The sequence below is a fragment of the Pogona vitticeps genome, chromosome 5, assembly GCF_051106095.1.
Source record: "Pogona vitticeps strain Pit_001003342236 chromosome 5, PviZW2.1, whole genome shotgun sequence".
In the NCBI taxonomy this organism is placed as follows: Eukaryota; Metazoa; Chordata; class Lepidosauria; order Squamata; family Agamidae; genus Pogona; species Pogona vitticeps.
Window position 1 is genome coordinate 166,427,202 of NC_135787.1, and position 18,082 is coordinate 166,445,283.

General features: G+C 41.1%; 1 protein-coding gene across 1 annotated transcript in view; it reads right to left on the reverse strand.

Annotated features, from left to right (window-relative positions):
- The window catches only part of CYTH4 (cytohesin 4), a 30,685-nt gene extending 12,866 nt beyond the window's left edge, over positions 1–17,819 (reverse strand). Inside the window, exons 1-7 of the mRNA XM_078376178.1 lie at positions 17,741–17,819; positions 17,383–17,447; positions 15,484–15,550; positions 9,822–9,940; positions 9,134–9,214; positions 7,690–7,802; positions 5,869–6,017 (exon numbers count right to left, since the gene is read on the reverse strand). Of these exons, the coding sequence (XP_078232304.1) occupies positions 5,869–6,017; positions 7,690–7,802; positions 9,134–9,214; positions 9,822–9,940; positions 15,484–15,550; positions 17,383–17,387 (534 nt within the window). The 5' untranslated portion in view covers positions 17,388–17,447; positions 17,741–17,819. The remainder of the gene's footprint in view (positions 1–5,868; positions 6,018–7,689; positions 7,803–9,133; positions 9,215–9,821; positions 9,941–15,483; positions 15,551–17,382; positions 17,448–17,740) is intronic.
- Positions 17,820–18,082: the final 263 nt, after the last annotated feature.

Consider the following 18,082-nt stretch of genomic DNA (forward strand, 5'->3'; position numbering starts at 1 on the left):
GCATGCAGTTTCTTTCTAAGCTCAATCAGACTTGCAAATTACCACCAGGCTTACCTCTTAGTGACCAATCAGAAAAAGGAAAGCAAGCTCATTTGTAACATGCAAAATGAAGCAAGTCTGTGCTGGGAAGAACAGACATCATTCACCTCTTAAGGGAACTCTAATTTTTGTCATCTAATTTGTTACTTCCTCTATGTTATAGAAACGTAAATGGAGCAATACTTCTTTTCTCTCTTCCACTTCAGTTTTCTTCCTCCATTTCAACTCATATGTCTACATTTGTGTATCTCAGAAATTCAAACATCCTTTCCCAGCCACACTGAGGTTCAAAAATGTAATTTACTCTGTAACTTACAAACCTGTGGACAATTCCTCACCTATGTATCACTATTTGTGGGGAGAGTCCTATTTGTTTCTAAACTGGCAGGAATGCAACTATCTCATTTTGTTATTATGCAAAACTATATGCTAACCTTATGCAAAAACCAGCAAGACTCCAGCCAGTATGCACAGTATATTTTATTCCTTAGCAAAATAACTCATATACTGTATATATATATATGAGTTAGTTTGCTAAGGAATAAAATATACTGTGTATACTTGCTGGTTTTAGCATAAGGTTAGCGAAGCTAATTGCAGCTAATTGATGAGGTGTCAGGATGCATATCAGTTGTTCAATTGGGCCATGTGTCCTGGTACCTTGTCAATTTGCTGTAATTAGCCACAGCAAATTAAAAGCTTTTACACAAGCATCCAGGAGGAAACTGATCACACACCAAAACAAGACATGCTTACAATCATAGGTGATTGGAACACAAAAGTAGGGAACAAAGCAGAACCAAATGTTGCTGGAAAAATTGGCTGAAGTCATGATCAAGGTGTCATTTATAGGGTCTGAGAAATGTTTGGTGTTCGAGCTGGATTCTGAGAAAGCACTCAAGTCATGTCACAAATATCTGCTGGCAACTGGAGTGCACCAAAGAATTTCAGAAGAAGATAAATCTATGCTTTATATACAAAGCCTATGCTTTACATACTTGCGATCAAAATTGTTCAACCGTCATTGCAAATCAGGTTTATTGTCAAAATGTACAGACTTTCAACTGTTTGCAATAAATCAAACAAAAGCAATTGAAATAGCTCAACGTAATGAATGCTTCAAGTCGTTTCCCCAAATTCAACTGAAAATGCAACTTTTAATGAATTCTGCAGTCTCAAAAAATTATTCAACCTCCTGAACAGAATCCCTCACAACAGGAGAAATACACAAAACATGTGTTGCCTCGAGCACACCTGATGCAATGAATCAAGGGCTTCATTAGTTGCACCAGATGTGCTTGAGCTGGAACACATGAAATACCAATACTGGTGAGGGGTTTGGGGAATGCCACATTTGGCTGCATGTTAGAAATATGGCTAAGTCAAAAGAATAGTCCAAAAAGTTAAGAAAAGAGATCATTGCCCCTCACAAGCAAGGAACAGGACACAAAAAGATAGCAAAGGCATTGAATGTTCTTAGAGACACCGTTTGCAAGTTCAAAATTGAGGGGACAGTGGTTAAGGAAGCTATCAATGGCTGCAACCAGATTTCTGAGAGGTGGGTTGAGAAAAATCCTCGAGTGACTGCCAAAGCCTGGTAGCAAGATTTGGTAGCAACAGGCACTGAGGTTTCAGTTTCCACAGTAAGACACATACAAAACACAGACGGTTTCTATGCCAGAACTCCAAGATGTATACCACTACTGAACTCAAGGCACAAGAAAATGTGTATTGTGGACAAGAAGCTATCATTCGGATAGAATATGGAGAGACAGAATGGTTTCCTATAGGCAAAGGTGTCAGATAAGGATGCACTTTGTCCCCATATCTGCTCAGTCTGTACACAGAAAATATCATGTGGAAAGCCAGACTAGATTCAGAGGACAGAGGACTGAAAATTGACAGAAAAAAAACAATAATTTAAGATATGCAGATGGCAACATTTTACTGGCAGAAAGCAGTAATGACTTGAAACGACTGCTAGGGAAAGTGAAGAAAGTGCCAAAGCAGGAACACGGTTGAACAGGAAGAAGACAACAATCATAACTACAGAAGTACTACACAACTTTAATGTTGACAATGAAGAAATCAAAATTGTTACAGATTTTGTATACCTTGGTTCAGTCATTCCAAATGGAGACTGCCCCGAGAAATCAGAAGAAGACTGAGACTCAGAAGGGCGGCAGTGCATGAATTAGAAAAGATCATCAAGTTTAAGGATGCATCACTGGAGACCAGGAACAAAATCATTCACATTCTTCTATTTCCAGTCACCATATATGTGTGTGAAAGCTGGACAGTAATGAAAGGGAAAATTTTATTTGTTTGAAATTTGGTGCTGGAGAAGAGCTTTGTGGATCCCCTGGACTGCCTGAAAAGTGAATAAGTGGGTCCTAGATCAGATCAAGCCCGAACTCTCTGGAGGCAAAAATGATGAAACTGAGGTGATCCTCCAGATTTTCTGGAAAAGACAATAATGCTGGGAAAGGCTGAAGGCAACAGGAAAAGAGCAAGACTAAATATGAGATGAATCGTCTCCCTAAAGGAAGTCACAGAGTTTACAAGAGCGGAGCAGGGCTGTTGAGGACAGGATATTCTGGAGCTCACTCATTCATACAGTCACCATAAGTCAGAGGCGACTTGACAGCACATAACAACAACAATAACAAGCCATAGCAAGTTGCTGAAATTTTACATAAGCACCAATAGGATTCTGGCCACCAAGTTTACTCCTAATCTTACAAGTGATACCCTAAATATCCTTCCAGGAACTCCCTTGAGTTGGCATCCATCTTTCAGAAAACATGAGCTCATTAAGGCTAGAAAGAATAGTTAACATTTCTATTGCAAGATGAAAAATTATTCAGAATGCCTGGAAAAGTGGTTGCATATAGAGTACCAATTAGTATTGCTTCTCTTCTGCATATAAATTGTCTCTCGAAAGAGATTACTGGTATATTTAGACGTGATTTCATAACAGCCCTGTCATGGAATGAAGTATCACATGTAGGATATAGCGTGATAGACACACAATTATTTTAGGGACTATGATAGCTGTCATTTTTCATATATCTGCCTTCAAGACTGTATCTCAAAGATTCACTTTCCAGTACCATAACCTGCTACAGGTGTCTCCCACTATCTGCATATTTAGTGTGAATCCTCCCACATGCAGATGTATGGGCGATGGGCCGCAGATTCCATTCCTGCAAATGGGGTCTTTGGGGCATACATGTGTACTGCACACACGGCATTCCTTTGCACTTTCTTGAAACATGGAGATGGGTGCAGCTGGTGGGCATGATTTTACTCCCTCCCACACGTTTGGCAAATGCACAAGAATTTTGAATTATTTATCTGATAATGTGCAATTAACGTTATGTGGCCAGTGTATTTTGCATGCCTTATTGTGGCATACATTTTTAATGAGATTCCAGTTTTATTTATTTATTTATTTACAATATTTTTTTTAGCCGCACCATTACCAGTGGCTTTTGGTATTTGACCTTTGCATTGTATGAACATTAAACAAATAGATTCAGCTTGAGTGCTTTCTTTCTAATAAATTAGCTGACCTTCTTTAGATCAATATTAGTTTATAGGTTTACACAATTTTCTTTTCGTTCACAGTTGGAATCCCTTTAGATATCTAACACATGAACCTCTCCTACCATTTTATGCTAGGGAAACTGTGCCTGTTGAATGTCTGACTGGCATACATTAAAAGTGGCACTAGATTGCAGTTCAAAAAAGGAATATCAATATGAAAGAAGTACTTCTCAGGTCCACAAAGCTCAGTGGTGATGCTCAGTGTACATACTCTAGACCCTGTAAGTGCCATGTAACAATGACATTTAATTTCTATAGGCTGCAGTGATGGGCACCAGCTTTAAAAGATAATTAGAAAAATTCACAAAGCATAAGGTTATCAGTGGCTAGTGCTTATGGAAAGTTACTTTTTAAAATGTGTTTGGCTGGGGGAGTATTTACCTAAAGATTTATTGTAAAGTTCCTGAAAGTAACTAATTGTCCAAAATCTTCTTAGTTGCACAATGCAGTTAGTATAAATTTTGGCACTGAATTGCTGCAAGTTAGAAGTTAGCACAGACATTTGCTGTTGAGTGCTGAGCTGCATGATTACGTTAGCTTCTTAACTTATTTATTTATTTGATATACAGTACTACCCATCTGGCAGCCAAGGCCACTCTGTGGCACTTCACTGCGGAGATTGCTGACAATTGGGTTATGTCTGTGTAAAAACACCGTAGGATTTTTGCCACTGTTATTACAAATTACAAATTGTTGTTTTTCTATGTTACATTACGCCAATGCTCTTTAGGAGACATAGGGACAAATATATAAATGAATCAGGATATTCAACAAATATCCCTGATTCGTCAGATATTTGTTGCTACATATTCTTGAGATCCAGAGACCCCAACAAATACGAAACAATGAATATAACCCTTTTATATTTGTCCCTTCGTCTATCCCTATCTGCTTATGCCCCTGCGGATCAGCTGTTCCTCGGGGGGGGCATAAGTAGAGAAAGATTTTCCCTTCAGGAGGCTTGATAAAGCCTGCCTGAAGGAAATCCCACCCACCCCCTTGTTTATAAAGACAGGGGGGATCATTTCGCTTGGGCTTCCCTGTATTTCAAAGCACCTGTGGCATAGATGGAGGAAGCCCGGCCAAAGGACTTCTCCCCACTGTCTTTGCAAACACGGGAGGGGGGAGATCACTTCAGTCAGGCTTCCCCCCATCTTTCTATGCTTTTGCGGACATCGAAAGACAAGGCAAGTGGAACCAAAGTGATCCCGGACTCTGCTCTCTTTCCACCTGGGCATGGAAAGATAGGGGAAGCCTGGCTGAAGCGGTCCCCCATCCCTCTGTCTGACAGCAGAGGGTATTGCCTCAGCCAGCCCTCCCCACTGCTCCTAGCAAAAGGTAATTCCAGCAGTCTAGCTTCTGTTTCAGCAGAAGCCATTTTGGAGCAGGAGGAGGCAATATGGCCAGGTAAGCAACAGTGGGAAGGGGGTGGAACAGGCTGTGGGGGCGAGGGGCTTCCCCCCCCTTAGATAGCCCCATGGGCTGTCTAAACAAAAAAAGACCTGATGAACCACTGAATTGATTCGTGGTTTGTCAGGCCACTGGGAGGCAATTCATGGTTCGTGAGTCGTCAAGGTTGACGACCACGAACCAAAGCACTTTGTCCCCATGTCTGCTCTTTAGTTCTTCATTTGGAATGAAACTGTCCATAAAGGTGAGAAATTGGCCTAAAAATGGAGGTGGGTGGGTCTCAAAATGCACCCTAAATGTATTTTTGCTGCCCCGAGTTAATTAGAAATACTAATGAGAAAACACTGCCAAGCATAGAAAAAAAAGTGATGCTACCGATCATTACTTCCCAAAAGTCATGCTATCAGTCATTCTTTCCCAAAAGCAAAGTTGCCAGTTAGTAACTTCACCCCACAGTAATACATTCGAGGTGATGTCATTACTTGTCACACATTACTTCCGTTCTCTGACTAGTCATGATGGCTACATGTTACTTCCACTTCAGAGATTGTTTATCTTTGCAAACCATTTGCTGGAAAAAACAATCAGATACTGTTGTGCTCATATCTTGCTTGTGCATTTCCCCACAGTTATGGCCACAGTGAGAGTAGAATGCTGGACTAGATCAGGTTTGGTTTGATACTACACTGCTCTTATTGTGTTGTTATAGAACCCAGCGTCTTCCTTTAGATTTGGGCATTCTTGAAGAGGTTACTCATCAGGAATTCTAGCAAACAGAGTAAAACGGGGGAAAGAACAAAGTCTTCTTACCCTCAGGAGGTCTTCATGAAGGTCTCCTCCATCATTGATGCCTCTGTTCATGGACACAAACCTTTCCAATGGGGGTTTGTCTTTGACGTTGGGGTTGTGTAAGCTAGTGTTCAACATTATGACAGAGAAAGACAGGATGTAGCAGGTGTCTGTCAGATATCAAAAAGGAAAAGGGTAAGTAAGTCTCTGTCAAAACTCTTGGTTTCTAGGATTAGCAGATGAATAGGTTCAGAGCTGTCCTCAGCAAATTGCTTTTTTGTGAGGCCACTAAGACCCCTGTGGACCTGTTCCTTTTTTAAAGTAATGTGTCATAAGAACCAAATTATAGCAACCCTAATAATGCTGTCAAGGTAAGTGACATGTTTAAGGAGTGGTTGTACCAGTGCTATCCCCCTCAATGAGTTTCCATGGCTGAGAGGGGATTTTAACTCTGGTCTCCAGAGTTCTAGGCTGTTACTGTATTCATTGAACCATACTGGATATACAGTGGTGCCTCGCAAGACAATTGCCTCACGGGACGATTAATCCGCAGGACGATTGCGATCGCTGTTGCGCTTCGCAAGACGATGTTTTCTATGGACGATTTTTGCAAGACAATGATTTTTCCCCATTGGAACACATTAAATAGATTTCAATGCATTTCAATGGGGAACCGCGTTTCGTAAGACAATGTTTTCTATGGACGATTTTCACAAGACGATGATTTTTCCATTGGAACGCATTAAATAGATTTCAATGTATTCCAATGGGGAACCACGTTTCACAAGACGATGTTTTCGCTAAACAGCATTTTTTGTGGAACGAATTAATATTGTCTTGCGGGGCGCCACTGTATTTCAATATGTATGTCCTGCTGTATTTCAAGAATCTCAATATGGGGCAGAAACAATAAAGCACAACTAATCAATATAAAACACTATAAAGCAGCCATTTAGAACCATTAGTTTAAATAGTTCAAAATAATATGTGCTATATATACTAAAACAGAGAGCAATACCCAGTCAGGCTACAATGACCAAAAGCTTTGGTGAACGGTTAAGTCTTAATTTGGTGGCAAAATGATGTCAATGTTGGTACGAATCAGGCCTCCAATTCTATAGCTGGGGCTCTGCAGCAGAAAAGGCCCTGGATTTGGTTGTTCTGGCTTGTGTGTCCTGATCCTTTGCCATGTCGTAGCTATTTAGTTGAATTCTAGGTCACCATCCACAAAAAATGGATGTGTGCCACCACCACCGGCTGCCAAGTTTTCTAAACAACTAATATGCATGTTTTTTCCTTGACTATGAAGTGGACTCAGTTCAGGAGCACTGTGGAAATAAAAGGTGGTGGCTGCCAGGAATACTCTCAGAGTGTAAAAAACCATAACAGATTTCTCTTTTCCTTATCACAACAATACACCCACAACAAGACACACTTATCACCCATCTCCTGAAAAGGACAAAAGCCTATCTCACAGCCATAAATACTCCACTCCCAAGCAAATTACACCAGAGCACAGAGTGCTGTCCTCTGAAGATGCTGGCCACAGAGACTGGAGAAACTTTAGGAAGAACAACCTTCAGAACACGGCCAAAGAGCCCGAAAAACCCACAACAACCCCTTTCAGCCATGGCAAACATAATCAGTGGGTCCTGTTAAGGGACTGGGACACTTTTACCATCCCTGGCATTCACACTTCCCAAACTGATATGTGGAATGAAACATATTTAGCCTTTGTTATTTGCATTTTTCTGCTTTTTGTGACTCATTCATTTTTTCCCCTCAACATACAGCATACACTGTCTGGAATAACTGTTCCCTTACATCTTCTAAAACAACTACCTGTTGACTGGAAAACTCCTGGGTTGCACTGGCAATACCAGTTGGCAAAGGCCTCCATCATACGGTCAATCTTCTGTGCCTCCCCAGGCAACCGAAAGCTCCACAAGAATTGCCTGCAAATGAAACCACACCATCAGATTATTCTATCACAAGTCCTTCCCCTTTCACACAAAGTAGACAAAGATAGATGTCCTGGATATCTTTATTCTTCAGAATCAGTAGTGACTAGTTAACAGCATGAACCCTTAGAGCCACCAGGAAAGAACCACATGGAACAGGATGGAATGGAACAGAGCCTTTTCAGAGCTTAGAAAAGTTACTTTTTCAGACAGCACCTCCCCAAAGCTATGTCTATATTGCAGTGTAGAGCAGTGGTCCCCAACCTTGGGCCTCCAGATGTTCTTGAACATCAACTCCCAGAAATCCTGACCAGCAGAGGTGGTGGTGAAGGCTTCTGGGAGTTGTAGTCCAAGAACATCTGGAGGCCCAAGGTTGGGGACCACTGGTGTAGGGTATTTTAGAGTGTCATATTCCTGAATGGGTAGTTAAGACCCATTAGCTTAACAAAATATCTGCTTCTGATGCAGATGGAAGTTGCTACAACTGTTGAGTTGATACAGAGTCACACAACTTTTGGCTTCTTCTTGGGGGCAAGTCTATGGGGACTTGTCATAATGAGCACCTGCACGTCAAAATGTACAACAACATTACTGCATGTATCTGTGAGTAGAATGCCTTGCTTACATACCACACAATAATGATATTCTAATAGCTTACTCTGTATTCTTTTTCATGTTTTTATCAGTGGTGGCAGCAAAAGCACCATCAGCTGGTTAGCTGATTTCAGGATTGGAACTTCACCAAGAGTTAAGGAGAGTTAAATCAGGAACATGCCAGATCATTTTGACTTCTCCCCCACCTGCAATTTCATCCCCACATCCCAGGTATCATCTTGAATAATTCTCTATAAGGCAAAGGTGGGCAACTAGTGGTGTCTTCCAAATATTCTTGAACTGTAACTCACATCTCCAGGGGCCTGCAGTCTCTACTCTTGGGAATTGAAAAAATAAAGCCCTCTTCTGTCCTTAACCTTGGAGGCTTATTTGGAGTGGGCTGGTGTGAGCTAAATAGAAGTTGCTGAATGATCTGGTATGCCATTTGGTGAAATCCTTGCATCCAAATGGCATATGAGCTTCAAGCAACCCTATTTGGTCCAGCTTCTTCTGCTCTTAATTTCACATATAATGAAGTGGCTTAAGAAGATACCAGTTCATTATATTGGCCAATTAAATATTTTATCTACTCCATGGAGGGGCAGAGGAAATGACTTTTTTAACATGGTATTAGTGCATCGCTGATGTACTGCATCACTTATAATATTTTTTTAAAAATTGGAACTCTCCTCCTGAAAGTGGGAGGAGACAGAAAGGGGAAACTGACTTACCTTAGCGCTTGCACAAGGTTGAGATTAGCAAACTGGTGGCACTCTACGAAAGCTTGCAGAACCTGGAGGTTCAGTGGCTCCCTAGCAAGAGAAAACAGAGTGATATGGGGAGAGAAGGCAAAGAGGGGTATTTTCAATGTCCCAAGCTATGGACAGATGGTTGAGATTCTCATTTTTCAGTTTCTCATTTTCCACTCTCAATTTTATTCTGAAGCTTGAGATATTTTCCAAGCAAATATAAGATTGGTTCAACTTTCAGATTTTTTAAAAAATGTTTGCACAAGATTCTATAAATATTGTTGTGCACATTTTACCTATTATACACATGGTTGATTAGTGGACACATTTCTATGAGCCACTTTGCTAAATTCATTTCATTGTTAATTTCATTAATGTATGTGTTTTGTGTGTGCATTCTTTCTCCTAACAAACACATTACTGCCTGTTTACTCATTTGTCTTGTGAGCGTCGTTGCAAAATTCAAAGAAATTTGCATTTCAGTGCTAATCAAATTTACATTTGTGTTTGTTTGTTTTTGTTTGGAAGCACAAAATTAGGTAAGTTCTCATTAAAATGCCATCTGAACAAAATTCTCCTCCCTCCCTCTCTCAACCCATAGTCTTTCCATACCTTGTAAAACAACCAAATGAAGGTATGTGCATTGTATGAGGTAAAATCAGGTGCCTACCTTTGGCCCAGATAATCTCCTATAGCTGTTTTGTTGAGGCCTTCTCCTTTATAAAGGAATTTGGCAATGTCTTGTACATTCAAGGACAACACCTTATGTTCTATCAGATATTGGATGCCCTGTTGGAGAAATGTTGAGTCACATCATGAAATTCTTTATCTGTTACCTATAAGTGGAATGCTACTACTCTCAGGGAGAGGGTACAAGCAATCTGCCCATGTCCAGACATTTTGGTCATTTAAAGGTTATCTCATTGGCCTTGGAGCCTCTCACAGAAAAGAATTTCCCACACAACAACATTATTTATTTATTTATTTATTTATTTATTTATTTATTTATTTATTTATTTATTTATTTATTTATTTATTTATTTATTTATTTATTTATTTATTTATTGGACTTATATACCGCCCCATAGCGCTACAAGCACTCTCCGGGCGGTTTACAATTTAATTATACAGGCTACACATTGCCCCCCCAGCAAGCTGGGTACTCATTTTACCGACCTCGGAAGGATGGAAGGCTGAGTCAACCTTGAGCTGGCTACCTGGGATTTGAACCCCAGGTCGTGAGCACAGTTTTAACTGCAGTACAGCGTTTTAACCACTGCGCCACAAGGCTCATATTTTTAATTATGTTTAATTATCCTCTAAAAGGGAATACCTGTTCTGAAGGTTTTCCCATGAAGGAAATCTAGCACTGGAGGAAAGGCTAAGATAGCTGGATGTGTTTATTCTGGAGAAGTTAATAGTAACTGGTCATGTGAAGGCTCTGTTCAGATATCTGAAGGGCCTTCACACGGATGATGGAGCAAATTTGTTTTCTGCTGTTCCAGAGGCTAGGACTTTATTCAAATGACCTGAAATGAGTCTTCAATGAACAGCTTCCTGACAGCAAGAACTTTTGACAATGCAATGGACTTCCTTAGAAGATGGCAGATTCTCCTTCATTGTGGCCTTCTTAAGAAATGCTGGAATGCTATCTTCCTCTATTATCAGGGGGCTGGATTTGAGGACCTGTGGGCTCCCTTCCTGCTCTACAGCTCTATAATAAGAGTATCAGGATGCTTTGGATATTAATCTTAGTCCCCTGAACTGGCCTGCTTCCCCTGGGTATGGTGGAAGATGCTACTCCATTGCCAGGCCTCTGACTGGCCTCTTAATCAGCTTCTGCATTCAAAAGCAGAGAGAGTACCATCTTATTCTCTCTCGAGCAGGCGATGCCTTGCATTCTACTCTAAGAGCCCAAAGGTCTAGCAGTATCCAAATCTGAAGGAAAAGTTCACCATGTAAGAAGATTGATCAGTAATAAAAACACAGATGGCCCCATATTACTCTTTCTCCCATTTTTTCCATGATCTGTGCTCCAGGTTCTGTTCTCTTCTGATCAAAGCAAGCATAGCTGGGTAATATGCCCATACTCATCATAAGAGTAGGCTTCAGGCTCTGCTTCTGTGGAAAATTAGATCAGATATTGCTCTAAGATGTATCAGAGCTCTAGAATTCCCTCCCAAGGGAAACCCACCCATTGAAAACATGCTTATTGATTCTGTCTCTACCAAATCACTTTACTTCTATGAGGCCCTTTTTTAATTTATTCAACTTCCTTTACAATTGCAACCACCTTTTCAACTGAATTCATTACTCAGGGATCTGGATACTGGTTCCTGGTGCTGACATTTTACTGTAGGGATGAAAATTTCTCAATCTCAGAGAGAAATGAGGAGGAGGCTCTTTCTTCTTATTGCAGCAAGATTTCTCTGCAAAAGAGTTTCCTCTAAGAAATCCCACAAACAATCTTACAGGATTTCTCAGATGTTTAATGGTCTATTTTCTGGAATAAATGACTAGTAGCAGAGGATTATTACAATTCCTGTTCAAAATCACAGTTTTTCTGTGCAGGATTAAGATGCAAAGAACACAGCTACTGAGGACTGTTACAGTTCCTGCATGAAATGAGATCTTTCCTGCACTGGATTCATATAGAAAAAACAGAAGAAACTCCAACCTGTAAAGCATAGTTCCAGTTCCAGCACAGAAAGTCCACTTTTCTGTGCAGGATCTGCCAGTACAGTGGTGCCTCAACTTACGAAATTAATCCATATTGGAACGGTGACCATAACTCGAAAATTCTGTAAGTCTAAGCACCATTTCCCATAGGAATGCATTGAAAACCGATTAATCCTTTCCGGCCAAAGGAAAAAAAATCACCAAAAAAATAAAAAAATTAAAAACCTGCAAGCCCTTGGGGATGCAAAAAAAAAAAATCCAAAAATTTGCTGCGCAGTCTTCCCAGGCTTCCAAAGCACTGGCACCAGCAGGCCCGTGTTGGAAGCCCGGGAGACTGAGCCTCCCTTTTCCTAACTGTTGGGGTGAAGAAGTAGCCTCTTCACCACCAACGGTTTGAATTCCCCACCTTTTTTCCCTGCCTTTTTCTATTCGTAACTGGAAGCTCCGGCCACAAGCCAAAGCAAAATTTTGCAGCCGGAGCTTTTCGTAACTCAAAATTTTTGTAAGTAGGGACGTTCGTAAGTTGAGGCCCCTCTGTATCTGGTCTTTGCAGAAAGTCAAGAAATTTTGTTGTTGTGAGGAGGAATCTAGGTGACTGGTGTAGGCATGGCAATGCTCAGAAAACCACTGAGATTGAGAAACTTTGCATGTACATGTCCACTATTTTAGTGGATTTAAAAAAATGATGATGCTCCATTGTATTCCGTATCATTTTATACTGTGAGTTAATTTGGTAAAGTGGGAATTTAAAGCACCAGTGGACATAATATAAAATTCTTAATCAAATTGGTTTTGCGGACCTGTTTAGGGCTTCAGCAACCTCCTAAATCTATTTGACCAAAGATGATAATGCAGCAAAAGCTGCAAGTGTGTGTGACAAGCTTCAGCTCTGTTAAAAGAAAAGAAAAATCGTAACCCAGCAGAATATTATTCCTACTTAAGTGGCGTAGTGAAAAATTATCTGTCTTAAATCAGAGCATAGAACCTTTTGGATTACAACTGCTAGAATCCTCAAACCAACATGACTATTGGACAGGCTGCTTGCAAGATTCTGGGAGATAAAGTCTGCAAAAGTACCGGTAATTATCTCAAGCTTTATGTCGAGTTTGCTCATCCCTAGTGTTAGCCAATGCTTTATGAGGTTCAGCAATATTTGAGCCTTGAGTTTTTACTTCCAAGTGTAGTGTTGATAGTGCAAGTGGGTGAAAGGATAATGGAAAGAAACTATTTAGCTGGAAGTGCAGTGTTGATAGAGTGCCATATATACAATGCACAGATGCAATTACACCAAGGAAGGAAAATTAAGAGGTGACACTACATCAATTCACATCAGGTGGGGCAAGTTCTATCATCCATAGGCATCCTTCAGTCTCGAGAGACTATAGTAACATGCTCTGTATGGAGGACTTGGAACAGGGTCTATTCGTCTCTGTATGCAAAGCTGGAGTGTCTTCTCCAGAGCACGAAGCCTGGCTAAAAGAATATGGAGGATAGGCTGTTACCCAAGCAGCAAATCCCCCCTCTCCATGTCACTGAAATAGTCCAATGGAAAGGCATGACCTACTTTGTTCATCAGTATATGAAAGATGTATAGAAATACTGTAAGGTAAAAGCAGAGGATAGGAAAGGCTGTGGGCTGAAATTAGCTGTGGTTAAAATGACTGCTAATCGTTTTATGCTGTTGCTTGTGGTTTTCCTTCTAAAGAAGATGTTGTACGTCAGGCCAAGGATGGAGAGCAGAAAGGAGAAATACCAGACTCCCTCACCGACCCTCACTTTGTTTCTGACAGTCAGTGTGGGCCTCAGCCAAGCTTAGGCCATTCACTTTTTTGGAATATACTTCGAGGATCCCAGCCAGGATGTGACCATGTAACTCCCTTGTTGTAAAAGCTTCACTAGCTGCTGGTTCAAGTTCTGTTTATGTTCTAGAAAGTTCTATACAACTTGAGTCCAGGCTATCTGAAAGACCATACTGTCCCATACCACCTCACCTAGGCTTTGAAATCAGCTGGAGAGACCCTTCTCACACCCTACCATTTTCACAGCCCTGTTTGGTGGGGACTGTGGCTGCTCCTAGGCTCTAGGACTCCTTATCAAGAAGAGCTAGCTTTGCCCCTACCCTGCTGGTGGGAAGCAAAAGCCTTTTTTATTCCAACTCACATTCAACAATTAAAGAGCCTGAAAATATAAGATTCTAGCTTTGTGCAGGATTTTTTCTTTTTCTAGGCAAATTAATATTAGTATTTTAGTCATTTTAAATTGGTTTATTATAATTGTTTTTTAAAGCTATGACAAAATTCTATTTTAACATTTGTAATTTTATTACATTTCAATTTCTAGTTTTTTTCTAACTGTTTTGTGAGGTGCTTTGGGCCCAAATTCTGGGAGAAAGGTGGCATATAAACACAACATAATATAACATAACCTTTTATCCTGACTCCTGCATTGTACAGAGAGATTAATTCATTGGCCATATAGGCTACTTCCAACTCCATTATTCTATTTACGATTCTGTAACTTTTTAACATAATAAAGTGTAAAGTAACTTAGCACTTTGACTGCGTGTTTCTGGGAGCTCAGAGGTTTAGGTCTCTGGCTACAAAACCAGAGGTTGGGAGTTCAGTTCCCCACTGTGTCTCCTGTGAGTAGAGCCAGCCTGTTTAGCCTTGGACAAGTTGCACAGTCCCAGGGTGTCCTCAGAAGAAGGAAATGAGAAACCACTTCTGCATGTGGAAGGACATGGAAAACCCTGGAAAAGGTCACCATAAGTCAGAATTGATCTGACAGCACACAGTTACTATTTCTGGGTACAATCTTAGCCAGCCAAGGCAAATGATGACACAATATCAGATGAAACAGTGCTGAATCCGAACAAGACATCGGGACGAATATAAAAACAAATCACAGTATTTGTTGAATATTGCTGATTCGTCGGATATTCGTCCCTTTGTATTTGTCAGTTCCAGAGATCCCGACAAATACAAAGGGAGAAATATAATCATATAATTTTATATTTCTCCATCTGTAGCAAATTCCCTCTCTGCCTATGCCCCCCAGAGATCAGCTGTTCCTTGGGGGCATAGGCAGAGAGGGAATCTGCTACAAATGGACGAATCGGTTCGTCGGTTCTTTTTCTTTAGTTGGTTTGTCAGGTCTTTAGACAGCAGAGTGGGGGCTTCCCTTTGGGCAGCCAGGCTTGCCCTGTCTATGTCTCTTCAGATCAGCTGTTTGACAGGTGCATAGACATACAAGGCAAGCCTCCTGAGAAGCGGGCCCCCTGCTGTCTTTGCAAACAGCAGCCAGGTTTCCCCTTCTAGTAGCCCATATGTCTCTCCTGCTGACTGATTTAAGCCTACTAAGATTGCATTGAAAAAACCACCTTTCCCCATATCTGCAAAGAGTGAAAGGGAGAATTCTCTACTGAGGAGTAGAGTAATATTCACAATATGTCTCTGTGGCCGCCGCCACCACTGCCACTCCTCTTCCTCCTCCTCACAGAGGTTGAATATCCTCATGACTATTTTTGGCTTTGGATGCAGTGTTGCATCCAAACCAGTCTTCCAGGTTCTTCAGCCAACAGGGCCTTCTCCTTTCTGCACATCTTTCCCCAGTTATAAAATCACCATCTGCTGATTTCGCATTCATCATCTTACCTTAATAGGGTCCATGTTAAATTTTTTTCGTCCAATGCAAAGATCTTTGTCCCTCTGGATCACTTTGCTGCAATTAGAAACATATACAGTAATGTCATTACATCAATGTAGATATAGGTATTTTTGTTTGTTCAGTCGTTTAGTCGTGTCCGACTCTTCGTGACCCCATGGACCAGAGCACGCCAGGCCCTCCTATCCTCCACCGCCTCCCGGAGTTGTAGGTATAGATATACACAATGCAGAGTACTATACAAACACATGCAAGCAATTATTTATATATAAACACAGCAGGAGGAGAATACAAGTAGGAACCACAATAAAAAGGTGAGATGTCATAGTTCGGTTTGTTTTTTCTTCTCTTAAGTGTCTGCTTGTTCCCAGTAAGATGATATTCCAAAACTTCTCCATTCTGACCCATAACAGGAAAATCTGTTTTTTCTTGCATTCAAGATTTTGGCTAATCTCAAGTTCTTTGTATCAAATATGAAAGTTGTCAATTTTTCTAAATTTATTTAATAAAAAGGAACAGAGCTAAATCCTCAACTATCAGCACGGGACAACTTCAGCAGTTACAGCTGTTCTCAGAATGGAGGGAGAGGGAACTGTGTCCTACATATGCCCTGTGTAGCTGTTAAGTATAAGGAGCCTATCAGGAAAAAAGAGAGATAGCAATCTTAATTCAGCAACATGAACATGATAGAACACTTAGCAATTCAAAGCCAGCCTTCTAAGAAATGAGCATTCAAAGCACTGTGCCTGGACAGAAACATCTGTCATTTTTTGCTTTATATTTGGTTTAAACACCAGTTTTTATAATAAAGTCTGTCAATTTTAGAAAGTTCCTAGTGGATTTCTAAGACAGACCAATACTGTAAATGTGACATAACATTGCTTCTGTTATAGGATAATAAATAATTTCTGGCCTTAGGCAGAAGGCAAGATGTTGCTTCCCTGAATTTCATGTACAGCTGACTGAGGTGGAAGCTTCAGCACTATCAGTGGGAGAGGATCCCTGCTGCTAGAGAGCAGCAGGCTAGTATAGACATTGTAGGACATGCTGAGTGGAATATCCACAGGTTTGTCCTTTAAGACTGTGGTCCCCAACCTTGGGCCTCCAGATGTTCTTGGACTACAACTCCCAGAAGCCTTCACCACCATCTCTGCTGGCCAGGATTTCTGGGAGTTGAAGTCCAAGAACATCTGGAGGCCCAAGGTTGGGGACCACTGCTTTAAGAGACCAGAATGGCTTAGGAGGAACAAGGTCGGGAGGCTGCCATTGCTGGCCCCCCAGCATCAGCAACCTGCAGCAGTGCCTTCCTCTGCCTAATGGTAGGGCCCGTCCTACTCTCATTACTATGGGTTCTCCTTGGGATTGGGTTATGGGGGCTGACAGGAGGATAGAGATGGCTGGTACCCATTGTAACTGTTTGGTAGGGCAGAAGGTCCTGCACAGATGGGCAGAGCCAGGCTGACCAGCAGAGCCAGGGGCAAAAGTGAGATGATTGACACAAGAGACACAAATACAGCAAGCAATTATCCACACATGTAGACATATAGGAGAAGACATGTAGAACCCTGACTCCTCAACGTGTACTAAAGAGGAAGCAAGGAGTAGGCTGGCTGGAGATAATTTGACCTTAAATGGAGCAGTATTCAACTTGCTCTAGTGGGCCAACCACCATTGCATGACATAATCCTATACAGTACTTAAAAATCTACCGTTATGCTGCTAACTTGAGAGGACCTTTCTTTGGACTAGATACGTTACTTCTAAACTCTGCAACTCTCAGAATTCCCTCCCTAGGGATTTTGAAAGTGGTAATCCAAAAATAACTTTCCCAAGCACTAGTAGAACTTCCCTGCTGTTTCTGGGTCTCTTAATGGTGACTGGATCCTCACCTCATTTGTCCTTGCTGGAAACTATCAATCTCTTCAAATACTTGAGCGATTTCATCTTTTAACCTCTGAAAGAGAGAAGAAGAAAAAGGGGGAGGCAATGAAGGTGGTGGAAGAGAAGAGGAAAGAGTCCAGCAGATGCTTTTCCATCATTCACTCTAGAATTGGGAAGGAAGCAACGCTACAACTTGCTGCTAAAATGTTTGCTGGCATCTTTTCAGTCACTTTGCTGCCACTTGAAACAAACCCATGCTGTTAAAGAAAGAACCTGGGTATGAATAAAACTGCCGAAGCACATAATGTGCATTGTTCCCAGCAATCTTTCCATCTATCTACAGAAGAGCAATGAGGTGGCTCTTACCTGGATGTCCTCCAGCAGCTCTTCCTTATGCTTCTTGATGGTCCCTAGTTCAGTCTCTTCAGTCACACTGAAGTCAGAAGATCCTGGGGAAAAATAATCATTTTATTTCTGTTAACAAACTCTCTGTTCAAGGATATGAAGTTCCAAAGGAGAACATGTGGCCTTTTTTACCTGCCCTCCCCCTTGAGGATCTCCTAGTAACACAAGAGGGCCTTCCTCACGTGTTTTATCTTCACAAAACACCTCTAAAGTAGGTTAGCCCAGAGGTTCTCAACTTTCAGCCCTCCACATGTTTTGGACTTCAATTTCCAGAATTGACCACACTGACATAGGCTTCTAGGA